The sequence below is a fragment of the Theropithecus gelada genome, chromosome 10, assembly GCF_003255815.1.
Source record: "Theropithecus gelada isolate Dixy chromosome 10, Tgel_1.0, whole genome shotgun sequence".
Classification (NCBI taxonomy): Eukaryota; Metazoa; Chordata; class Mammalia; order Primates; family Cercopithecidae; genus Theropithecus; species Theropithecus gelada.
The window spans coordinates 18771702-18794393 of NC_037678.1; the positions used below are offsets into that span (position 1 = coordinate 18771702).

At 45.0% G+C, this 22692-nt stretch overlaps 1 protein-coding gene across 1 annotated transcript in view; it reads left to right on the top strand.

Annotated features, from left to right (window-relative positions):
- PRR14L (proline rich 14 like) overlaps positions 1–21806 on the top strand; it is a 70572-nt gene extending 48766 nt beyond the window's left edge. The window contains exons 8-9 of the mRNA XM_025400355.1: positions 13842–13913; positions 17368–21806. Of these exons, the coding sequence (XP_025256140.1) occupies positions 13842–13913; positions 17368–17644 (349 nt within the window). The 3' untranslated portion in view covers positions 17645–21806. The remainder of the gene's footprint in view (positions 1–13841; positions 13914–17367) is intronic.
- The last annotated feature ends 886 nt before the right edge of the window (positions 21807–22692 follow it).

The window sequence follows — 22692 nt, forward strand, 5'->3', positions numbered from 1 at the left end:
TCCATTTCTTATCAGCAAATGGAAGCCTAACAGTGGTCTCTCAGGAACTTCCCTGTAAAATATGAATAAGAATTCCCAACACTTAAGATTTCTATACAGGGCCGGGCGTGATGGCTCATGCCTGTAATCCCAGCGCTTTGGGAGGCTGAGGCGGGTGGATCACAAGGTCAGGAGTTTGAGATCAGCCTGGCCAACATGGAGAAACCCATCTCTACTAAAAATGCAAAATAAGCTGGGTGTGGTGGCATGCGCCAGTAATCCCAGCTACTCAGGAGGCTGAGGCAGGAGAATCGCTTGAACTCGGGAGGTGGAGGTTGCGGTGAGCCAAGATCGTGCCGTTGCCCTCCAGCCTAGGCAACAAGAGTGAAACTCCGTCTCAAAAAAAAACGAAAAGAAGATTTCTATACAGTGTAATTGAGAAAAGAATGTGTACTACTTCATCCATTATAGTGCTTCACACAACACGAATAAAATAAATAATCATTTGTTAGGATCATGATTGATGTTCCACTTCTGCACTATAATCTTTATCTTAATATGTTGTATTTTTGTCTTAATGGTTCTTTTGTTGATCTATTGTATGTCTTTTCAAGAGAAATTTTTAAAATATTTCAGATATCCGAGATCTGAGATCGAGTAGTATTTATTACTCAAATGAAAAAGGATTCATTATCAGTTGTATTCTCTCTTGCATTTGTATGTCTGAAGAACCTTGTTTACATAAATAAGTAGTTGGGAGAGGAAGGAGTTTTAATACAGTAAAGTCATTCAATTATTTCCACTTCTTTCAAGTTATATGCCAGAAAATCACAGTGATCTAGCATTATATTTAATGAAAACAAAAGATTGAAAAGCACTCAGTCATAAAGGTTCTGTTACCCAGGAATTAGTGGCAGTTACTGTCTCAGTGTCTGAACAGACCAAGAAAGGTCCAGTAAATGTCAAATGCCAGATCCTCTTTCACTTAGAGGTACTTTATTCATTCCAATATACTGAAAGAGGGTTGAGAAAAATAAAATTTTTAATAAATCTTTGCCTAAACTTAGGATGTCTTTTGGTAAAATGCTTTTAATCAAATGTACTTTTGTAAAAAAAGAAAAAAACCCTTGAAGCTGCAGATTTTAGTACATTAAGTTTATGGAAGAGCCTGGGCATATAATTTAATTGGTGGAAGCAATTTATTATTTAAGCCCATCAAGCAAATCATTCTTCCTGACTTTTCTGTTTTCCAATTCAAGTAAATATGTTAATTTATCCTTTTAAGAAAATGATATAGGCCGGGTGCGGTGGCTTAAGCCTGTAATCCCAGCACTTTGGGAGGCTGAGACAGGCGGATCACGAGGTCAGGAGATTGAGACCATCCTGGCTAACATGGTGAAACCCCGTCTCTACTTAAAAAAATACAAAAAACTAGCCAGGCGAGGTGGCGGGCGCCTGTAGTCCCAGCTACTCGGGAGGCTGAGGCAGGAGAATGATGTGAACCCGGGAGGCAGAGCTTGCAGTGAGCTGAGATCCGGCCACGGCACTCCAGCCTGGGCAACAGAGCGAGACTCCGTCTCAAAAAAAGAAAAAAAAAGAAAAAAAGCAAATGATATAAAACACCAAGAAATAAATTATGTAGTACAAATGGTAAGGTATTTTTCTAAAAGTCTTAAAGTCATAATTTATCCATTTCAATAATGCAGGTTGACTATCTCTTATTCAAATTATTGGGACCAAAAATGTTTCATACTTCACATTTTTTCAGATTTTGGAATATTTGCATTATACTTACCAGCATCCCTCATCTGAAAATCCCAAATGCTCCAGTGAGCATTCCCTTTGAACGTGACCTTTGAGCATCATGTTGGCGCTCAGAAAGTTATTTCAGATTTTGGATTTTCAGGTTATGGATGCTCTTAATAACCCAATAGTGCCAACCTGTGCATTACTAAAACAACATGACGCCAGGAGCGGTGGCTCATGCCTGTAATCCCAACACTTTGGGAGGCTGGGGTGGGTGGATCATTTGAGGTCGGAAGTTTGAGACCAGCCTGGCCAACATGGTGAAACCCCATCTCGACTAAAAATACAAAAATTAGCCGGGCGGTAGTGGCACGCACCTGTATTCCCAGCTACTCAGGAGGCTGAGGCAGGAGAGTCACTTGAACCCGGGAGGCGGAGGTTGCAGTGAGCTGAGGTCACAGCACTGCACTCCAGCCTGGACTGGGGTCTCAAAAAAACATTTCTCATTACTGAATTTATAATAAAGCATTGTAAATTTTGAAGTGAGGAGTATGGTAGAAAGCATGATAATTGCTTTAGTAAATGTGTATGCATACATGAATTAAACTCTAGTATTAGACTTTTAAGAATGATTCACAATTATTGTAAAAATCAGAACTAAATCTATTAATTTATATAAGTCTCAATGATTGCTCTTTTTTTTTTTTTTTTTTTTTTGAGATACAGTTTTGCTCTTGTTGCCCAGGCGGGAGTGAGCCACCAAGCCCAGCCTGCTTTTATATTTAATATAAGAGAAAAGTATATTGGACAAACCAATTGGCAGGGCAGTTTATCACATATATTTTGATATATTTTTTTTTTTGAGACGGAGTCTCGCTCTGTCGCCCGGGCTGGAGTGCAGTGGCCAGATCTCAGTTCACTGCAAGTTCCGCCTCCCGGGTTTACGCCATTCTCCTGCGTCAGCCTCCCGAGTAGCTGGGACTACAGGCGCCCGCCACCTCGCCTGGCTAGTTTTTTTTTGTATTTTTTAGTAGAGACGGGGTTTCACCGTGTTCGCCAGGATGGTCTCGATCTCCTGACCTCGTGATCCACCCGTCTCGGCCTCCCAAAGTGCTGGGATTACAGGCTTGAACCACCGCGCCCGGCCTTGATATTGTTAATGGGAATAGAAGTTATAACATCTGGCCGGGCATGAATAGCTCATGCCTGTAATCCCAGCACTTTGGGCAGCACTTAGAGAGGCCAAGGCGGGTATATCACCTGAGGTCAGGAGTTCGAGACCAGCCTGGCCAACATGGTGAAACCCTGTCTCTACTAAAAATACAAAAATTAGCTGGGCGTGGTAGCAGGCACCTGTAATCCCAGCTACTCATGAGGCTGAGGCAGGAGAATCGCTTGAACCCGGGAGGTGGAGGTTGTAGTGAGCCATGATTGAGCCACTCTGTCTCAAAAAAAAAAAAAAATTACAACATCTTATAGGATCAGATCAGAAGGGACTGACTACTTGAATTAAATATTTATAGTATGAATTGATAAAAGTTCATGCGTTAACCAAAGGAAATTACTTAAATTTTTTCTGTGGGTCTTGTGCACTTCAAGTATTTGATAGGCCCAGTAAAACATTTTTTTTTTTTTTTTTTTGAGACAGAGTCTCGCTCTGTCGCCCAGGCTGGAGTGCAGTGGCCAGATCTCAGCTCACTGCAAGCTCCGCCTCCCGGGTTCCCGCCATTCTCCTGCCTCAGCCTCCCGAGTAGCTGGGACCACAGGCGCCGCCACCTCGCCCGGCTAATTTTTTGTGTTTTTAGTAGAGACGGGGTTTCGCCGTGTTAGCCAGGATGGTCTCGATCTCCTGACCTTGTGATCCGCCCGTCTCGGCCTCCCAAAGTGCTGGGATTACAGGCTTGAGCCACCGCGCCCGGCCAAACATTTTTATATATAGGTAGATATATTTTCTTTGTTTTGTGACAAGGTCTCGCTCTGTCGCCCAGGCTGGAGTGTAGTGGCATGATCATGGCTCACTGCAGCTTCAACTTCCTGGGCTCAGGTAATCCTCCTACCTCAGCCTCGTGAGTAGCTGGGACTACAAGCATGTGCTACCATGCCCAGCTAATTTTTGTATTTCTGGTAGAGATGGGATTTTGCCATGTTCCCCAGGCTGGTCTTGAACTCCCAGGCTCAAGTGATCTGGCCACCACCTCCCAAAGTGCTCAGATTACTGGTGTCAGCCATTGTGCCCATCCCATGAATATGTTGAGTGGAACTTTTCTAAGTGATGACATATTGTTGATAAGAAGTGAGAATAGCTAGAAAAAATTTTGTATATAATTAAATACATGAACAAGCTATTTTTAGTGTTTGAAGCTCTCTTTCCTAAATAAGGTCTTTTTCTTAAGTAGACATTATTTGATGATAATCGAGGTGAACAAAGCAAAGTCACTCTGACAACTCCTTTCCATGAGATACCTGAAATCAAGTGTGTTAACACTGGCCCAAATACTCAATTTCTTCTTTTTTTTTTTTTTTTTTGAGACAGAGTATCACTGTGTGTTGCCCAGGCTGGAGTGTAGTGGTGCAATTTTGGCTCACTGCAACCTCCACTTCCCAGGTTCCAGCAATTCTCGTGCCTCAGCCTCCCGAGTAGCTGGGATTACAGGCACCTGCCACCACACCTGGCTAATTTTTTTTTTTTTTTTGAGACAGAGTTTCGCCCTTGTTGCCCAGTCTAAAGTGCAATGGCATGATCTCGGCTCACTGCAACCTCTGCCTCCCAGGTACAAGCGATTCTTCTGCCTCAGCCCCCTGAGTAGCTGGTATTACAAGCACATGCCACCACACCCAGCTAATTTTTGTATTTTTAGTAGAGACAAGGTTTCACTGTGTTGGCCAAATTGGTCTGGAACTCCTGACCTCGTGTGATCTGCCTGCCTTGGCCTCCCAAAGTTCTGGGATTACAGGCATGAGCCACTGTGCTCGGCCCCAAATACCCAATCTCTAAAGGCACTGTTCTCTCTTAACTGAATAATGTATAGTAAAGGAAAAGAAAAGCCCAAGACAAGTTTATGGTGATTTCATTAATCACTGGAAAGGGCTTAGCAAAATGAGTGATTTGATTGATGTATCAAAGTAGAATTCAGGATGGATAGGAGCTGTTCTGAGAGAATTTGTGGGAACAGAGAGACCTGCAAGAGCAATTCAGGACACTTCTCAGGTGTATCACTTTTAGAATAAATCAGAGATTGAGCCAGGCATGGTAGTTCACACCTGTAATCCCAACACTTTGGGTGGCCAAGGTGGAAGGATCACTTGAGCCCAGGAGGTTAACAGCAGCCTGGGCAACATAGTAAGACCACATTTCTACAAAAATTAATAATAAGGCCAGGCGTGTTGGCTCATGTCTGTAATCCCAGCACTTTGGGAGGCCGAGGTGGATAGATCATGAGGTCAGTAGTTCAAGACCAGCCTGGCCAACATGGTGAAACCCCATATCTACTAAAAATACCAAATTAGCCAGGCATGGTGGCATACACCTGTAATCCCAGCTACTGGGGAGGCTGAGGCCAGAGAATCGCTTGAACCCAAAAGGCAGAGGTTGCAGTGAGCTGAGATTACACCACTGCACTCCAACCTGGGCAATAGAGCAAGACTCCATCTAAAAAAAGAAAAAAAATTAATAATAATAATGAAAGAAAAAATAGAAATTAAAGATTGAGTGGTTGATTCCCCTACAGCTGGGTTCTCGTGTACTCTGTGGAAAGTCTTTAGGTACATTAATGTAAAGACCACTGGTCTAACGTATTTAGTAGCAACCTAATTTAGCTCTTAGGATTTTTACCTTAGTTTATGTATTGGTTCAGGTCCAATCAGGAAACAGAAATCACACAGTATTTTAAACAGGGGAAGTTTATTATAAAGCATTAAACTATGACAGGGAGTAACCTTAAATGTAAAGACAATCCTGAAGGGTACACTTGGGCTAAGGGAGAGTACCCTAGGAAGGGCAAACTTGGAAGGGGCACCACCTCCCTGGAGTTGAAACTTGGTTGGAGAAGGTGAGGTTGCAGCCCATTGGATGGCTGGGTTGCAGAGGCCAGAGCTGGGCAAGCAGGAAATAACAACCACCTTCTGGAGCACAAGACAAGGCTGCTGCAGAGGGAGGTGCGGCACTGCTCTGATGCAAGGCCTGGAGCATGTGGTTTCTGCTTCAGGAGAGCAACAGGAAATGACCGTCAGGAAGTCAGGTTACCATTGAGGGCATAAGGCCTGGAGTGCCCTATCTGTGTTGGGAAGCCTGCAGCAAAGTGGTCGCCAAGCTAAGGCTTCAAGGTCACTGAGGGACCTTGGCCGCACCACTAGGGCAGAGAAGGCCCAAAACATCCCAACATACATTAATCACTGATGGCCCATGCTGCAGGAGCAAGAAAAAAAGCTCACCAAACCAGAAAGAGAAGCTGCCTTCCACCTGCATTGTTCCTCCAACACCTTGTGACAAAGGTTAGTAGCATCATAGTCACTGCAAAAGAGAAATGCTTAAAGGGCCTAGGATTCCGTTATCACAGAGCAGGTACTGAAGGGCAAATTTTGAGCTGAAAAGCAATAATTTCATCACTGGCATATAGTCAACAGTAAAATTTTGATACATTATTCGCTTGACAAAGAGCTGTTTTTTTTGTTGTTTTTTGTTTTTTTTTTTTTTAGTAGAGGTGGGGTTTCACCATGTTGGCCAGGATGGTCTCAATCTCTTGACCTCATGATCCATCCATCTTGGCCTCCCAAAGTGCTGGGATTACAGACGTGAGCCACCACGCCCGGCCTAATTTTATATTCTTAATAGAGACAGGTTTCACCATGTTGGTCAGGCTGGTCTTGAACTCCTGACCTCAAGTCATCCACCCGGCCCAAAACATGTTTAAAAGTTGATTCTGGTCAGGTATGGTGGCTCTAGCCTGTAATCCTAGCACTTTGGGAGGCTGAAACGGGTGGGTCACTTGAGGTCAGGAGTTTGAAACCAGCTGGCCAGGCACGGTGGCTCACGCCTGTTCCCCAGGCTGGAGTGCAGTGGCACGATCTCGGCTCATCGCAGCCTCCACCTATCAAGTTCAAGCAATTCTCCTCCCTCGGCCTCCAGAGTAGCTAGGATTATAGGTGTGCACTACCACGTTGGCTAATTTTTGTATTTTTAGTAGAGACAGGGTTTCACCATGTTGGCCAGGCTGGTCTCAAACTCCTGGACTCAAGTGATTTGCCCACCCTTGGCCTTTCAAAGTGCTAGGATTACAGGCATGAGCCACCGTGCCTGGCCTATAGTATGTTTTATGTGTTTAAAGAAATACAAGTGGTTTGAAAATATGAATAATGAAGCAAGATATACTTGAAAATAACCAACTACATTTAAAGTAGAACTGTACAGAATTTCTAAAAATGTAAAATTGAGTAATCAAAATACAACTTTAATAATGCGTTAACAGCAAGTTAAATAGAGCTAAATAGTGTTAACGAACAGGAGCACAACAGAACAGAATTTTCACAATGAAGTACAGAAACAAAAATATGATCAAGGGAGAGGAAGAGGTAAGAGGAGAGAATTGAAGGAGGATGTGGAGCAACAGACACTCTCAATCACTGCTGGTGGGAATGCAAAATGGTTTATAGCCTCTTTGGAAGACAGTTTGGCAATTCCCGTGCAGAACTAAATGTACATACCATACCATACAGCAGCTGCACTCCTTGGTATTTACCCAAATGAGTTGAAAACATTTCACACAAAATCGGTACATAAATGTTCATGGCAGCTTTATTCAGAATTTCTAAAACTTGGAAGCAACCAAGATGTCCGTCAGTAGGTGAATGAATAAACTGTCTGGACAGTGGAATATTACTCAGTACTAAAAAGGAATTAGCTGTCAAGCCATGAAATGATATGGAGGAATCTGAAATGCATACTGCTAAGCGAAAGAAGCCAATCTGAATAAACTATGTACTGTATGAGTTCAACTCTGTGACATTCTGGAAAAGGCAAAACCATGGAGACAGAAGTCACCAAGGGTTGAGGGGAAGGAAGGGATGACTAGGTGGCGCACAGAGGGTGTGCAGGGCAGTGAAAACTGTTATGTGTGTTACTGTAATGGGGGATACATGGCATTATGTGTTTGTCAAAACTCATAGAAAACAACAAGGGTGAGCTCCAACATAAACTGGACTTTTGGGTGGTAATAATGTATCAATATATGTTCATTGTACAACAGTTGTACACTCTGGAAGGCTATCCATGTGTGAAGGCAGGGGCTATATGGGAACTGTCTACTTTCTGTTCAGTCTTTCTGTGAACATAAAACTACTGTAAAAAAATAAAGTATAAAAAAAGAAAAAGTGACCACGCATGGTGGCTCACGCCTGTAATCCAGCACTTTGGGAAGCCAAGGTGGGAGGAATGCTTGAGCCCAGGAGTTCAAGGCCAGCCCGGGCAGCATAATGAGACCCTGTCTCTACAAAAATAAAAATAAAACTAACCAGGCGTGGTGGCACACTCCTGTAGTCCCAGCTATTTAGGACGCTGAGGTGGAAGGATCACTGAGTCTAGGATTTTAAGGCTGCAGTGAACTATCATCAAACCACTGATCTCCAATTTGGGCAAGAAAGCGAGACTGTCTCCCCATGCCCAACTGTCTCCGACAAAAAACAAGATAACATATAACCCACAGAACTGGAGAAAATATTTGCAAATCACACATCTAATAAGGGTCTGGTATCCACAAGCAATAAAGAACTCTTAATAGTTCAACAACCAAAAGACAATAACCATATTTTTTAAATGGACAAAGTATTTCAATAGACATTTCTCCAAAGAAGATAGACAAATGACCCACAAGCATTTGAAAAGATGCTGTTGACATCATGAGTCATCAGGGAACTGCAAATCAAAACCATAGTGAAACCCCACTTCCCACCCACTAGGATGGGAAGAAAAAATAAAACAGAAAATAAGTGTAGTAAGGGTGTAGAGAAACTCAAACCCTTATACACATCTCATGGGAATGTAAAATGTTCCTGAAAAAATTGGTTACCGTATGACCCAACAATTCTTCTAGGTATACACCTAAAAGAATTGAAAACATGCCAGGCATGGTGGCTCACGCCTGTAATCCCAGCACTTTGGGAGCCTGAGGCGGTCAGATCATCTGAGGTCAGGAGTTCGAGACCAGCCTGGCCAATTTGGTGAAACCCCATCTCCACTAAAAATACAAAAATTAGCCAGGAGTGGTGGTGCTTGCCTGTAACCCCAGCTACTCTGGAGGCTGAGGCAGGAGAATTGCCTTAACGCAGGAGGTGGAGGTTGCCGTGAGCTAAGATTCCACTCCTGCACTCCAGCCTGGGTGACAGAGCAAGACTCTGTCTCAAAAAAAAAAAGTAATTGAAAACATACATTCACCAAAAAACTTGTGCATGAATGTTCACAGCAACATTATTCGTAGTAGCTAAAAAGTGGAAACCAAATGTTCATCAGTTGATAAATGGATAAAGAAAAGATGGTATATCCATAGATGGAGTATTATTCAGCCAGGAAAAGGAACGAAGTACTGATACATGCTACAACAGTGGTTAACTATGAAAACAGCACATTTGGCCGGGCGCAGTGTCTCAAGCCTGTAATCCCAGCACTTTGGGAGGCCGAGGTGGGTGGATCACGAGTTCAGGAGATCGAGACCATCCTGGCTAACACGGTGAAACCCCGTCTCTACTAAAAATACAAAAAACTAGCCGGGTGTGGTGGCGGGCGCCTGTAGTCCCAGCTACTCGGAGGCTGAGGTGGGAGAATGGCGTGAACCCGGGAGGTGGAGCTTGCAGTGAGCCGAGATCGGGCCACTGCACTCCAGCCTGGGCCACACAGCGAGACTCTGTCTCAAAAGAAAAAAAAAAAGAAAAAAAGAAAACAGCACATTCTATGTGATTCATTTTATATGAAATGTCTAGAATCCTTAGAGACAGAAAGTAGTTTAGTGGTTACCAGTGCTGGGTGGTAGGGGAGAGTCCAGGTGACTGCTAAAAGTAGGTTTCTTTTTGGAGTTATGAAAGTGTTTTAAGGCTGGGTGTGGTGGTTCATTCCTATAATCCCAGCATGTTGGCAGGTAGAGGCAGGAGGATCGCTTGAGCCCAGAAGTCTGATACCAGCCTGGGCAACATAGTGAGACCACATCTCTACAAAAGATCAGGTCGGCGTCATGGCTCAACCCTATAATCCCAGCACTTTGGGAGGCTGAGACTGGAGGATCACTTGAGCCCAGGAGTTCGAAGCTAGCCTGCACAACATAGACAAACCCTATCTCTACCAAAAGTAGTTTTTAAAAATTAGCCAGACATGCCTGTAATCCCAGCACTATGGGAGGCCAAGGTGGGCAGATTGCCTGAGGTCAGGAGTTCAAGACCAGCCTGGCCAACATGGTGAAACCTTATCTCCACTAAACATGGTTTTTAAAATTAGCCAGGCATGGTCGTGGGCACCTGTAATCCCAGCTACTCGGGAGGCTGAGGCAGGAGAATCGCTTGAACCCGGAAGGTGGATGTTGCAGTGAGCCTAAACTAGATCACACCACTGCATTCCACCCTGGGCAACAGAGTGAGACTTGGTCTCAAAAAAAAAAAAAAAAAGAAAGAAAGTAAGTAGCTGGAGGCCAGGTGTGGTGGCTTACACCTGTAATCCCAGCAGTTTGGGAAGCCGAGGCTGGCGGATCACGAGGTCAGCAGTTCGAGACCAACCTGGCCAATACAATGAAACCCCATCTCTACTAAAAATACAAAAATTAACTGGGCATGGTGGTGCATACCTGTTGTCCTGTAGTCCCAGCTACTTGGGAAGCTGAGGCAGAAGAATCACTTGAACCTGGAAGGCAGATGTTGCAGTGAGCCAAGATCACGCCACTGCACTCCAGCCTGGGCAACAAAGCAAAACTCCGTCTCAAAGAAAAAAAAAAAAAATTAGCCGGGCATAGTACTGTGCACCTGTAGTCCCAGCTACTTGGGAAGCTGAGACAGGAGGATTGCTTCAGCCAGGGAGGTCAAGGGCACAGTCATCTATCATTATGCCACTGCACTTTAACCCAGGCAAGAGAGTGAGACCCTGTCTTTAAAAAAAATGAAAAACTAGGCTGGGCGCAGTGACTCACGCCTGTAACTCCAACACATTGGGAGGCCGAGGTGGGTGGATCACCAGAGGTCAGGAGTTCAAGACCAGCCTGGCCAACATGGTGAAACCCCATCTCTACTAAAAAATCAAAGTTACAGCTGGGCATGGTGGCTCATGCCTGTAATCCCAGCACTTTGGGAAGCCGAGATGGGTGGATCATCTGAGGTCAGGAGTTTGAGACCATCCTGGCCAATGTGATGAAACCTTATCTCTACTAAAAAGTCAAAGTGGCCAGGCGTGGTGATTCACACCTGAAATCCCAGCACTTTGGGATGCTGAGGTGGGCGAATCACAAGGTCAGGAGATTGAGACCATCATGGCTAACACTGTGAAACCCTATCTCTACAAAAATATAAAAAAATTAGCCAGGTGTTGTGGTGGGTGCCTGTAGTCCCAGCTACTCGGGAGGCTGAGGCAGGAGAATGGCGTGAACCCGGGAGGCGGAGCTTGCAGTGAGCCAAGATCACACCACTGCACTCTGGCCTGGGCGACAGAGCGAGACTCCGTCTCAAAAAAAAAAAAAACCGGTCAGAGTTACAGCTGGGCATGGTGACTCACGCCTGTAATCTCAACACTTTGGGAGGCCGAGATGGGTGAATCACCCGAGGTCAGGAGTTCAAGACCAGTCCAGGCAACGTGGTGAAACCCTCTCTTTTTTTTTTTTTTTTTTCAGGTAAACTTGCTTCCATTTTATTCCTAAATAACATAACTATTTAACAGAAAGATTAAAAGGCTGCATACCTCCCTCAAAATTTGCCCACAAGGAAATTCCTAGTAGGCAAAGGACAGACAGAACTCAAAGTCATCACCCTGAGGCTCACATGAGACAAATGCATATATATGATTGCTTCCTCTGCCCTATTATTTTTTTTTCTTTTTTATTATATTTTAAGTTCTAGGGTACATGTGCACAACGTGCAGGTTTGTTACATATGTATACTTGTGCCATGTTGGTGTGCTGCACAGATCAACTCGTCAGCACCCATCAACTCGTCATTTACATCAGGTATAACTCCCAATGCCAATGAAACCCTATCTCTACTAAAAATACAAAAATTATCTGGGTGTGGTGATGTGTACCCGTAGTATCAGCTACTCGGGAAGCCGAGGCAGGAGAATCGCTTGAACCCGGGAGGCAGAGGTTGCAGTGAGCTGAGATCGCTCTACTGCACTTCAGCCTGGCAACAGAGCAAGACTCCATCTCAAAAGAAAAAAAAAAATCAAAAATTAGGCAGGTGTGGTGGCAGACGCCTGTAATCCCAGCTACTAAGGAGACTGGGCAGGGGAATTGCTTGAATCCGGGAGGTGGAGGTTGCAGTGAGCTGAGGTCGTGCCATTGCACTCCAGTCTGGGCAACAAGAGCGAAATTCTGTCTCAAGAAATGAATAAAATAAAAAATAAAAAAATAAGCCGGCTATGGTGGCACACACCTGTGGTCCCAGCTACATGGAGGCAGAAGCAGGAGTATCTGTTGAGCCCAGCCCAGGAAGTTGAAGCTGCAGTGAGCCATGTTTGTGCCACTGCAGTCCAGCCTGGGTGACAGAACAAGACCCTATCTCATAAAAAACTGGACTAGATGAGATAGTGGTGATCATGAATAACCTAGTGAGTATTTTAAAAATCACTGAATTGTACATTTTAAATGGATGAATTTTATGGTATGTGAACCTGGACTCCTTGGAGAGTGATTACAGGTCTAGGGCAGGAAATGAATAAGATGAATGCATCTTGTCATACCAGAAAGTAGCAGAGCTCTCAGAGACTCCTAGGGTCATGTCAAAGGGATTCAGGAGCCAGTTTTTTGTTTGTTTTATTTTTTAATTTTTTATAGAGACAGGGTCTTGCTTTGTTGCCCAGGCTGGTCTCAAACTCCTGGGCTCAACAATCCTCTTGCCTCAGTCTCCCAAGTAACTGGGACTACTGTTGGGAGTCACCATGCCTGGCTCTCAAGAACCAGTTTGAAGAGATTCCCTGTGGCCACAGATGAGACCAGCTGAGCCTCAAAAGAATAATAAGTTCAGTAGATTACAGCATATCAAATATAAACCCAGTAGTTCATAATGATACTTAAAAAAATTTAATACCATTGGCCATCTTTGGAAGATACTGGGAAACCAACTCATTGTTTTGGAAATTGGTTATGAAAGGAAAAAAGCAAGCATATGGCCTGCTTTTACTATTCAAGCTGTACCTCAGAGTTACTGTATAATTGATAGGTATGAAGAGTTTTGTGTGTGTGTGTGTGTATATATATATCTTTTTTTTTTTTTTTTTTTTTTTGAGACGGAGTCTTTGTCACCTAGGCTGTACCTAGCCTCAGAGTCCTAGGCAACAGAGCAAGACCCATCTCTAAAACAGAAAAAAACAAAAAAGAATATATAGTTTCCTAGTCAGTGGAGGGAGATAGAAAAAAAAAGAACAGTCAATTCATGAAAAGAAACATTGCAAAGACAGCACAAACAACAGCTGTAAAATCGATATAAATCTATGAAAAATAATAGATATAAATCTAAATATATCATTCCCAGTAAGTATTAATGGACTCAGTTACATAAAGTTGAAGGTTGGTACCCTGGAAAAGAAAATCCAGTACACATTTTTTCCAGTACACATTGTTTGCATGAGGCACACCTAAAACATTACAGATAGGTTGGAGCAAATGTAAAGGATAGCATTGGGAAATCAATCTCTTCCCTCTTAGGAGAACATGAGGCTGTGCACAGTAACTCATGCCTAATTTTTTTTTTTAATCTAGCCTGGCGTGGTGGCACACACCTGTAATCCCAGCTACTCAGGAGGCTGAGGCTGGAGGATGGCTAGAGTTCAAGGCTGCAGTGAGCTATGATCAGGTCACTGCCCTTTTGCCTGGGCAACAGAGCAAGACCTTGTCTATAAAAAAGAGAGAACATGAAGAATTTTTTTCTTTCTTTCTTTTCAGGTTAAAGAAGAAAGAGTTTAGTTTAGAAGAGATATATACCAACAAGAATTATAAATCTCCTCCTGCAAACAGGTAGGTAATTATAGCTGGGAAATGGAAGAATTTGAAATGATTGATGTGAATCTCCAGCCCTTTCACTTTAGAAAGAGTTTATGTTCAGTTGTACCAATATTGGGTCTTATAAATAGCTAGAATTGGTATTTTTCAATTCCAACACTTGAATTAGGGTCAGTAATAGGATAGGAAATAAAGTGTACTGGGTTACATAAAATGTAGCCAGGTGCGGTGGCTCACGCCTGTAATTCCAGCACTTTGGGAGGCCAACACGGGTGGATCACGAGGTCAGGAGTTCAAGACCAGGCTGACCAACATGGTGAAACCCCGTCTCTACTAAAAATACAAAAAATTCCCATCACTTTGGGAGGCCAAGGCGGGCAGATCACGAGGTTAGGAGATTGAGCCCATCCTGGCTAACAGTGAAACCCTGTCTCTACTAAAAATACGAAAAAAGCTGCGTGTGGTGGCAGGCGCCTGTAGTCCCAGCTACTCGGGAGGCTGAGGCAGGAGAATGGCGTGAACCTGGGAGGCAGAACCTGCAGTGAGCCGAGATTCCGCCACTGCACTCCAGCCTGGGTGACAGAGCGAGACTCTGTCTCAAAAAAAAAAAAAAATTAGCTGGGCATGGTGGCTCACACCTGTAATCCCAACTACTTGGGAGACTGAGGCAGGAGAATTGCTTGAACCCAGGAAGAGGAAATGCCAGTGAGCCGAGATCACGCCACTGCACTTCAGCCTGGGCAACAGAGCTAGACTCCATCTCAGGAAAAAAAAAAAAAAAAAAGAAAAAGAAAATGTAGTCTCAGCCGGAAGCAGTGGCTCACACCTGTAATCCAAGCACTTTGGGAGGCCAAGGCAGGCGAATCACCTGAGGTCAGGAGTTTCAAGACCAGCCTGGCCAACATGGTGAAATCCTGTCTGTACTAAAAATACAAAATTAGCTGGGTGTGGTGGCACACACCTGTAATCCCAGCTACTTGGGAGGCTGAGGCAGGAGAATTGCTTGAATGAGGAGGCGGAGGTTGCAGTAAGCCAAGATCATGCCACTGCACTCCGGTGTGGTCAAAAGAGTGAGACTCTGTCTTAAAAAAAAAGAAAAAAAAAGGAGTTGGGCACAGTAGTTCACGCCTGTAATCCCAGCACTTTGGGAAGCTGAGGTGGACGGATCATCTGAGGTCGGGAATTCGAGACCACCCTGACCAACATGGAGAAACCCTATCTCTAATAAAAATACAAAATTACCCAGGTGTGGTGGTGCATGCCTGTAATCCCAGCTACTCAGGAAGCTGAGGCAGGAGAATAGCTTGAACCCCGGAGGCAGAGGTTGCAGTGAACCCAGATCGCACCATTGCACTCCAGCCTGGGCAACAAGAGCGAAACTCCATCTCAAAAAAAAAAAAAAAAAAGAAAGTACAGAGGCTGGGCGCGGTGGCTCACGCCTGTAATCCCAGCACTTTGGGAGGCCGAGGCGGGTAGATCACGAGGTCAGGAGTTCAAGACTCGCCTGGCCAAGTTAGTGAAACCCCATCTCTACTAAAAATACAAAAATTAGCTGAGCGTGATGGCGGGCGCCTGTAATCCCAGCTACTCGGGAGGGTGAGGCAGAGAACTGCTTGAACCCAGGAGGCAGAGGTTGCAGTGAGCTGAGATTGTGCCACTGCACTCCAGCCTGGGTGATAGAGCGAGACTGTCTCAAAAAAAAAAAAAGTACAAAGAAGTAGTTTGTATTTATATTTTTACCAAATATGCTGACTTCAGGACTGATAATCATTGATTTTTCAGATATGATTGTAAACCCAAATACAGGAAGAGTTTCACTTAGGTCTGATTTCAATTAAAGTCAGTGAACATTTATTAAATGCCCACTGTTTCTAGAATATAGGAGAACTCTAGGATTTTATTCTAAGATTTTGTATGTCTGCTCTAACACATTTGTACAATTATTACAACATCTTTGCCGCATTGCTAAAAATAAATAAAGGCTGGGCACAGTGGCTCACACCTGTCATTCTAGCACTTTGGCAGGCCAAGGCAGGCAGATTGCTTGAGCTGAGGAGTTCAAGACCAGCCTGGGCAACATGGTGAAACCCCGTCTCTACTAAAAACACAAAAATTAGCCAGGCACAGTGGCCTGCACCTATAGTCCCAGCTACTCGGGAGGCTGAGGCAGGAGGAGAATTGCTTGAGTCTGGGAGGCAGACGTTGCAGTGAGCTGACTTCACGCCACTGCACCCCAGCCTGGGTGACGGGAGTGAAACCTGTCTCAAATGAAAAAAAAAAAGGGAGGTATTGGAAACAACTCAACATTTAAAATATTACTAGGGTTCTCATTAATTTACTTATAATTACTTATAATTAATTCCTTATAATGGAATCTACTGTGTAACCATTTTAAAAAATGAATCAGAGCCAGTGGCTCATGCCTGTAATCTCACCACTTCGGGAGGCCAAGGAGGGAGGATCACTGGAGCCCTGGAGTTGGAGACCAGCCTGGGCAATATACCAAGACTCCATCTCTACAAAAAGAAAAAAAAAAATTCTTTTTAAATTAGCCAGACATGGTGGTGCATGCTTATAGTCCCAGCTACTTGGGAGGCTCAGGTGGGAGGATTGCTTCAGCCCAGGGTGTCGAGGCTCTAGTGATCTGTGATTGTGATTGTGCCACTGCACTCCAACCTGAGTGACAGAGTGAGACCCTGTCTCAAAAAAAAATTTTTTTTTTAAAGATGAGTCAGGGCTGGGTGCGGTGGCTCACGCCTGTAATCCCAGCACTGGGAAGCCGAGGCAGGTGGATCACCTGAGGTCAGGATTTCGAGACTAGCCTGGTCAAACTGGTGAAACCTCATCTCTGCTAAAATTACAAAAAAATTGGCTGGGCACGGTGGCTCATTATAATCCCAGCACTTTGGGAGGTCAAGGAGAGTGGATCATGAGGTCAAGAGATCAAGACCATCCTGGATAACAGAGTGAAACCCTGTCTCTACTAAAAATACAAAAAAAAAAATTAGCTGGGCGTGGCGGCGCACGCCTTTAGTCCCAGCTACTTGGGAGGCTGAGGCAGGAGAATGGCGTGAATCCGGGAGGTGGCACTTGCAGTGAGCCGAGATTGCGCCACTGCACTCCAGCCTGGGTGACAGAGCGAGACTGTCTTAAACAAACAAATAAAAAATTAACCAGGTGTAGTGACACATGCCTGTAATCCCAGCTACTTGAGAGGCTGAGGCAGGAGAATCGCTTGAACCCAGGAGACAGAGGTTGCAGTGAACCAAGATCATGCCATTGCACTCCAGCCTGGGCAACAAGAGTGAAACTCTGTCCCACAGAAAAAAAAAAAAGAGTTGGTACAAGTAGCTTTCAGTCACTGTTGACTAGAAGGGTTGTTAACCCAGCGTCAATACCCTGACCCTGTTGACAGGATGGGCCATGTGAGTCAGCCCGTTGGTGATTCTGTTTTGTGCTTCATCCTTAGGTGTTTAGAGACCATCTTTGAGGAACCCAAGGAACGAAATGGTACGCTAATCTCAATAAGCCAACAGAAGAGGAAGCGAGTTCTAGAATTTCAGGATTTTACAGTCCCGCGAAAGAGGAGAGCTCGAGGTAAAGTCATGGTGGCAGGCAGCTTTACCAGGGCGCAGAAGGCAGCTGTGCAGAGTCGAGAGCTGGATGCTCTTTTGATACAGAAACTAATGGAACTGGAGACCTTCTTTGCCAAGGAAGAGGAGCAGGAGCGATCATCAGACTGTTGAGAAGCAATTCAGTTTGAGGGTCTCAATTTTAGTTTTGTTTGTTCGTTTTTTTGGTTTTTTTTTTTTTTTTTGGACCTCCTTGGAAGAGGTTGCCTAATTTTGCCCTACCGCCAAACCACTCAAAAATGCACAGTCCATGAATTTTACCTATTTCAAGGTGCAACCTTTTTAGAAACTGGTGAAGGAGGGTCCTCTACTTTTACTGCTGAGTATAGAACCTCAGGAATGCTCCCTTTCTCCTGGAAATGAACCTGAACGACATCTAGCCTCCTCCTCAGTCTCTGCCATCCACAGGAGGAAGCAGCAGCCTATCTTCAGTAACACTAGGATTCCAAGGACTCACAGGATTTGCACGTCCATATGAAAGTTCCGCTTTGTTTACGGTGGTGCTAGACCAAGATTATTAGAAACGTGGCCTAGGGAGGGGAACTGGCGTCCTGTCCTACGTGGTCTCACTGGCTCATTTCAGTAGTTGAGGAAAGATGAGCTGTTGTGTTTTCTAATCTTTTGTCTGCCCAGGACCTATTGATGTGAGTGTATGTGAGAGTGTTTGTGCGTGTGTGGCTTTTTCCCATCATTTTCTCCCCTCTGTGACTGTGGGTCACTAGTGCCAGAGGAGCCCGTCCAGGCCCCATTCGAAGTAAGTTGCACTTTTTAATGTTGTGGTGTGGATTATTTTCATTTGTTTTCTTTTTTGTTGTTGTTTTTGTACTATTATTGCTGCATGTTTGGAGCCTTTAAATGTGATTTTAAACCAATTTTTTAAGGAGAAAAACAATACATGTCTTAAGAATACATGATAGGCGTTCGACCCAGTTGACCGCTGCATGGAAGAGACATTTTTCCTATTCATGTTTCAGGCAATCCCTTCCCCAGCTCCAGCTTCTAGTGTAACTCATTAGAGGGAGCACTTTTATTCATCTGGGTTCTCATTCTTGCCCACCAGATACATGTATTTATTTTAGTGATTTAAGTAAGAGCAGGTTTCTCTCCCGATCATTGAAAAAATACTGTGGTTGGGTGTGGTCTTAATGGTTTTTATCTGAAATGGTGTCAGGTAACAAAATTGAGTACAACAGCTTGGACAGTGATACAGGCTGACCCACAGTATATGTGGCTCTCCAGACAGCTCGCTTCAAGAATGGGAAGACAGTCGGGGTCATGCTTCAGACCCAGAGATGTGTTCCTGCAGTGGGAGCTCAAAAATCCCCAGCCAGCCCTCTTTGAGGGCCACCTCATTGTACTCTGGGCTCCTGTGTCACATCTACCGGAACTGTCGAATGCCGGAGTTAGCCAAGTTTCTGGGTTTGTGCCTGCAGGAGTCTGTGGGCAGAGGGCTGCTGTGCGTCAGCAGCCTCGAGGTCTTGTTCCTTTTCCACTGAAGTCCTGTGTACCCATATCCTGCTCCCCTTCCCCTCCTTCTCTAGGGGTTTCTCTTTCTCTCTCTCTCTCAAAACAAGAGTTTGGAGAATTAACATTCCATGGCTGGTGAGTGGGGTGCTAAAGTCATCATCAGGACACCAGCATCACCTCTTCTATCCTCCTGGGAGCCACTGGCATGGAGCAGCCACCGATGGGAACCGTCAGAGTTCTAGGCACATTTCCAAGTCAGTCTGTTAGAGAAGAGTGAGTGGCACGTCCTGGAATGTTGGTCAACTCTCTTAGGTTTCTTTTGCTTCCCCATTTGCTAGTGGATGGGGAGATGGGGTGGGGGTGGGGGGTCTCTATGTGCCTTGCTTTTGCAGGTTGACAGTCTATGCCACACTGGAGCAGAAAAACTGACTTAAGCCAGAGAGAAGAGTGTGCTACGGCTATCTTCTAGGCCCACTGCCTCAGACATAGCATTGAGATAAGTAAAATACACACATGGTCATCCACGGAGGCGTCCAAGGCCATGGCCAGATACAATTAGAAGAGAGCCAGGCTTCCGTACCAGCTCTGAATGATGCTAACCAGATTCTGTCATTCTACATCCACTTTGCCCAGACTGTATAGACACGACCTATGTTTCACCTCAATACCTCTCCCTTCCTGGGACAGGGTTCTTAGACACTAAATGCTTCTCTCTGCCTTTTTTGCTTAAGGGAGTGGGATGAGTAGTACATTGTGCTCTTGTTCAGGCATGTTTAGGGAGCTCCTACTGGACAGGTTGCAGACTAGCAGTGAGTCAACAAAGCCCTGTTTGCCAGCTCCATTGGCAGTGTAGATGCAGTGATGTGGCAGCTATGTTTCCCAGAGAGAACAGTGGGCACAGCTGTAGTGTCACCAACATTGCAGAGATAGTTTCAACTGCCCGTTATAGGTGTGGCACTCGAAGAGCCAGGAGCAGCGGTTTGGAACATGGGTAACCGGGAGCAGAGGACTGGAAGAAACAGAGCTGGGCTCCTTCCTTGTCTTGACAATGTAGGAGAGAAGTTGTTCTGAGGCCAGCCCTGGCCCTCGTTGAAATTCTTGGCCTACCCTCTGGCTAGGGCCCTTCCCCTGCTCCAAAGTTGAGAAGGGGGCCCCACTGCAAACTTGAAATTACTTACCTGAAGGTGATGTATATACGTAGGCTCCAGCTGCACTCAGCCACACCTCTCTTACATTCAGTTTCAGCACTGAGCCAGCTGCAGTGTTGTCATGGGTCCTCAAGCCCGCGGTCCCTAACCATGATGGGACACAGTAATCGGCTGCTGGCACACCACTTGCCCAGAGCTACAAGTCTGGTTCTGGTGTGGAGTTGGTACAGTTTCTGAATATGGGAACTTCCCTCCCCAAGTGGTGGGAAGTTACAGTTAACTACAACTTAACTATCACTCACTTCCAGAGGTTTAGTGTTTTTAATATGGGAAAGAGGAGAAATCTCAGGTCCAATCAGGGTTCTGCCCATCAGCTTTTCACTGAAACTTTCAGTCGTGGTTTTTTTTTTTCCCCATCTTTCAGTTTCTAGCTGTGTTTGCCTCCTCCCTCCATGTTGCCGCCTCTTTTTTTGCTTTTGGTCTGCTTTCCAGCTTCATGTCTCCATGAGTTCAGCTGTACCTCGTCTCCTGTTAAATCTGATCATGTCCACTTTTTCTTACTGACCTTACTCAAAGCTACGGTAGCTGAGGGAGTTACAGTGAAAAGACATGTAGCGTTTGCCTTATTCGGAGCCTGAAGAGCCCAGAAACTCATGCTGTGAATCCCAAAACTCAGCGCTCCTCAAGAGCTGTGAAAATCATGATACTTTGTCACAATTTTGCCTGAAAGAGTCTTTGGCACGAGCTCCAGAGCTAACCTGAGGTCCATTCCAGATCCCACTCTCTGGGCATGAGACCTCCCCCGTGGCTCCTTCCTCGCCCACTGGGCCAAGAGCAGCAGGGAGCGTACGGGACGGCAGCAGCAGATCCAAGGCCACAGTGTAGCCGATGACTGCATGGCCGTCGCTCCGTCTCCAGGCTGGGATTCCGTCTCATAATCAATGCCATATACGTTAAGATCTGTGAAAGACCAACTTTTAGGCAGTGATACTTTTCTCCCATTCCCTGGGGTGGGGGGAGTATGCAGTTGGTGCTTTCTGTAATTCCCTTGTTCTGTTATGTTTCTGTAAGCTTTCCCCCTGGTGTCATGGAAAGGACCTCTTAAATAACCACATTGTGGGTGGCTGTATCCAAAGTTTAAATAATTGGCCAGAAGTGCAGAGTATCCTTTCCTGGATTCGTGTCAGGAAAGGGCTCCTTGCCAGAACTGAACTTGTTATATAAAAACCTGGCTAGGGAGATTTAATTTTACTAAAATTACAGTTTCATGTTACCATCTAGCCACAAATTGAGCAGCAAAAGCTATTTTGATGATGAAGGGGGGTCCTTGTTGAGCCGGCCATCTAGTGCAGTGTGCTCTCAGATACAATGCTTGTTGATTGTGTGTCTTCACAAGCCCCTCTCTGGTGCTGAATTGGATTTGAATTCTTCGTGAGAGGCCTCAGCATCTCCTTGGGCTGGTCTGGGCCAGTAAAAATAGCTGCCTGACATGTTTATATATTATCATGGTCAGTAGTTCAATGAAATTTGTACATTTTTGGTAACATTGGTATACATGATGCCCCTGCAGTTCCTTTTCTGTTTGGTAGTTTGTGACTCTAAAATTTCCACTGTTATGTGTGTTAATTTATGAAAATAAATTTTTTTGAAAACCTTTCAAATAACTCTCAAGGCCATTACTTTGTTCTTGTGGCTTGGCAATAAGTTAAAATGGACATTCCAAAGTTAAATATCACAGCAAGCATCATTCCTTCCAAAGTGGTCACCATTTTCTGAGAAGTATTGTGTGGTAACTGTGGGACCAGCTCAAACTGATTAACCATTGCTTAAGCTGTTACAGGTGACACAGAGCCAAAATTGCCCGGGCGTGCACAATGGAAAAAAGCTTTAACCTCCTAATTGTTAGGCAGGCCAACTGCATTGGCATCACCTAGGACTAGACAGGAATCCCATAAAAGCTTGACCCACTCCCAGATCAGGGAAACATTTGAGCGTTGCCTCCTGTCTCCATGCCAGTTGACTTTGACTTTTTGGGGTTTTTTTTGGTGGAGTTTCACTCTGTCGCCGAGGCTGGAGTGCAATAGCATGCAATCTCAGCTTACTGCAACTTCCACTTCCTGGGTTCAAGCGATTCTTGTACTTCCGCCTCCCAAGTGCTGGGATTACAGGCACCCACCACCAAGCCCAGCCAATTTTTTTATTTTTTTTAGAAGAGATGGGGTTTTCACCATGTTGGTCAGGCTGGTCTCGAACTCCCGACCTCAGGTGATCCACCCACCTCGACCTCCCAAAGTGCCAGGATTGCAGGTGTGAGCCACTGAGTCCAGCCTCATTTACTTTTTTTGAGACACAGTTTCACTCTTGTTGCCCAGGCTGGAGTGCAGTGGCGTGATCTCAGCTCACCGCAACCTCTGCCTCCCAGCTTCAAGCGATTCTCCTGCCTCAGCCTCCTGAGTAGCTGGGATTACAAGCATGCACCACCACGCCTGGCTAATTTTGTATTTTTAGTAGAGACGGGGTTTCTCCATGTTGGTCAAGTTGGTCTTG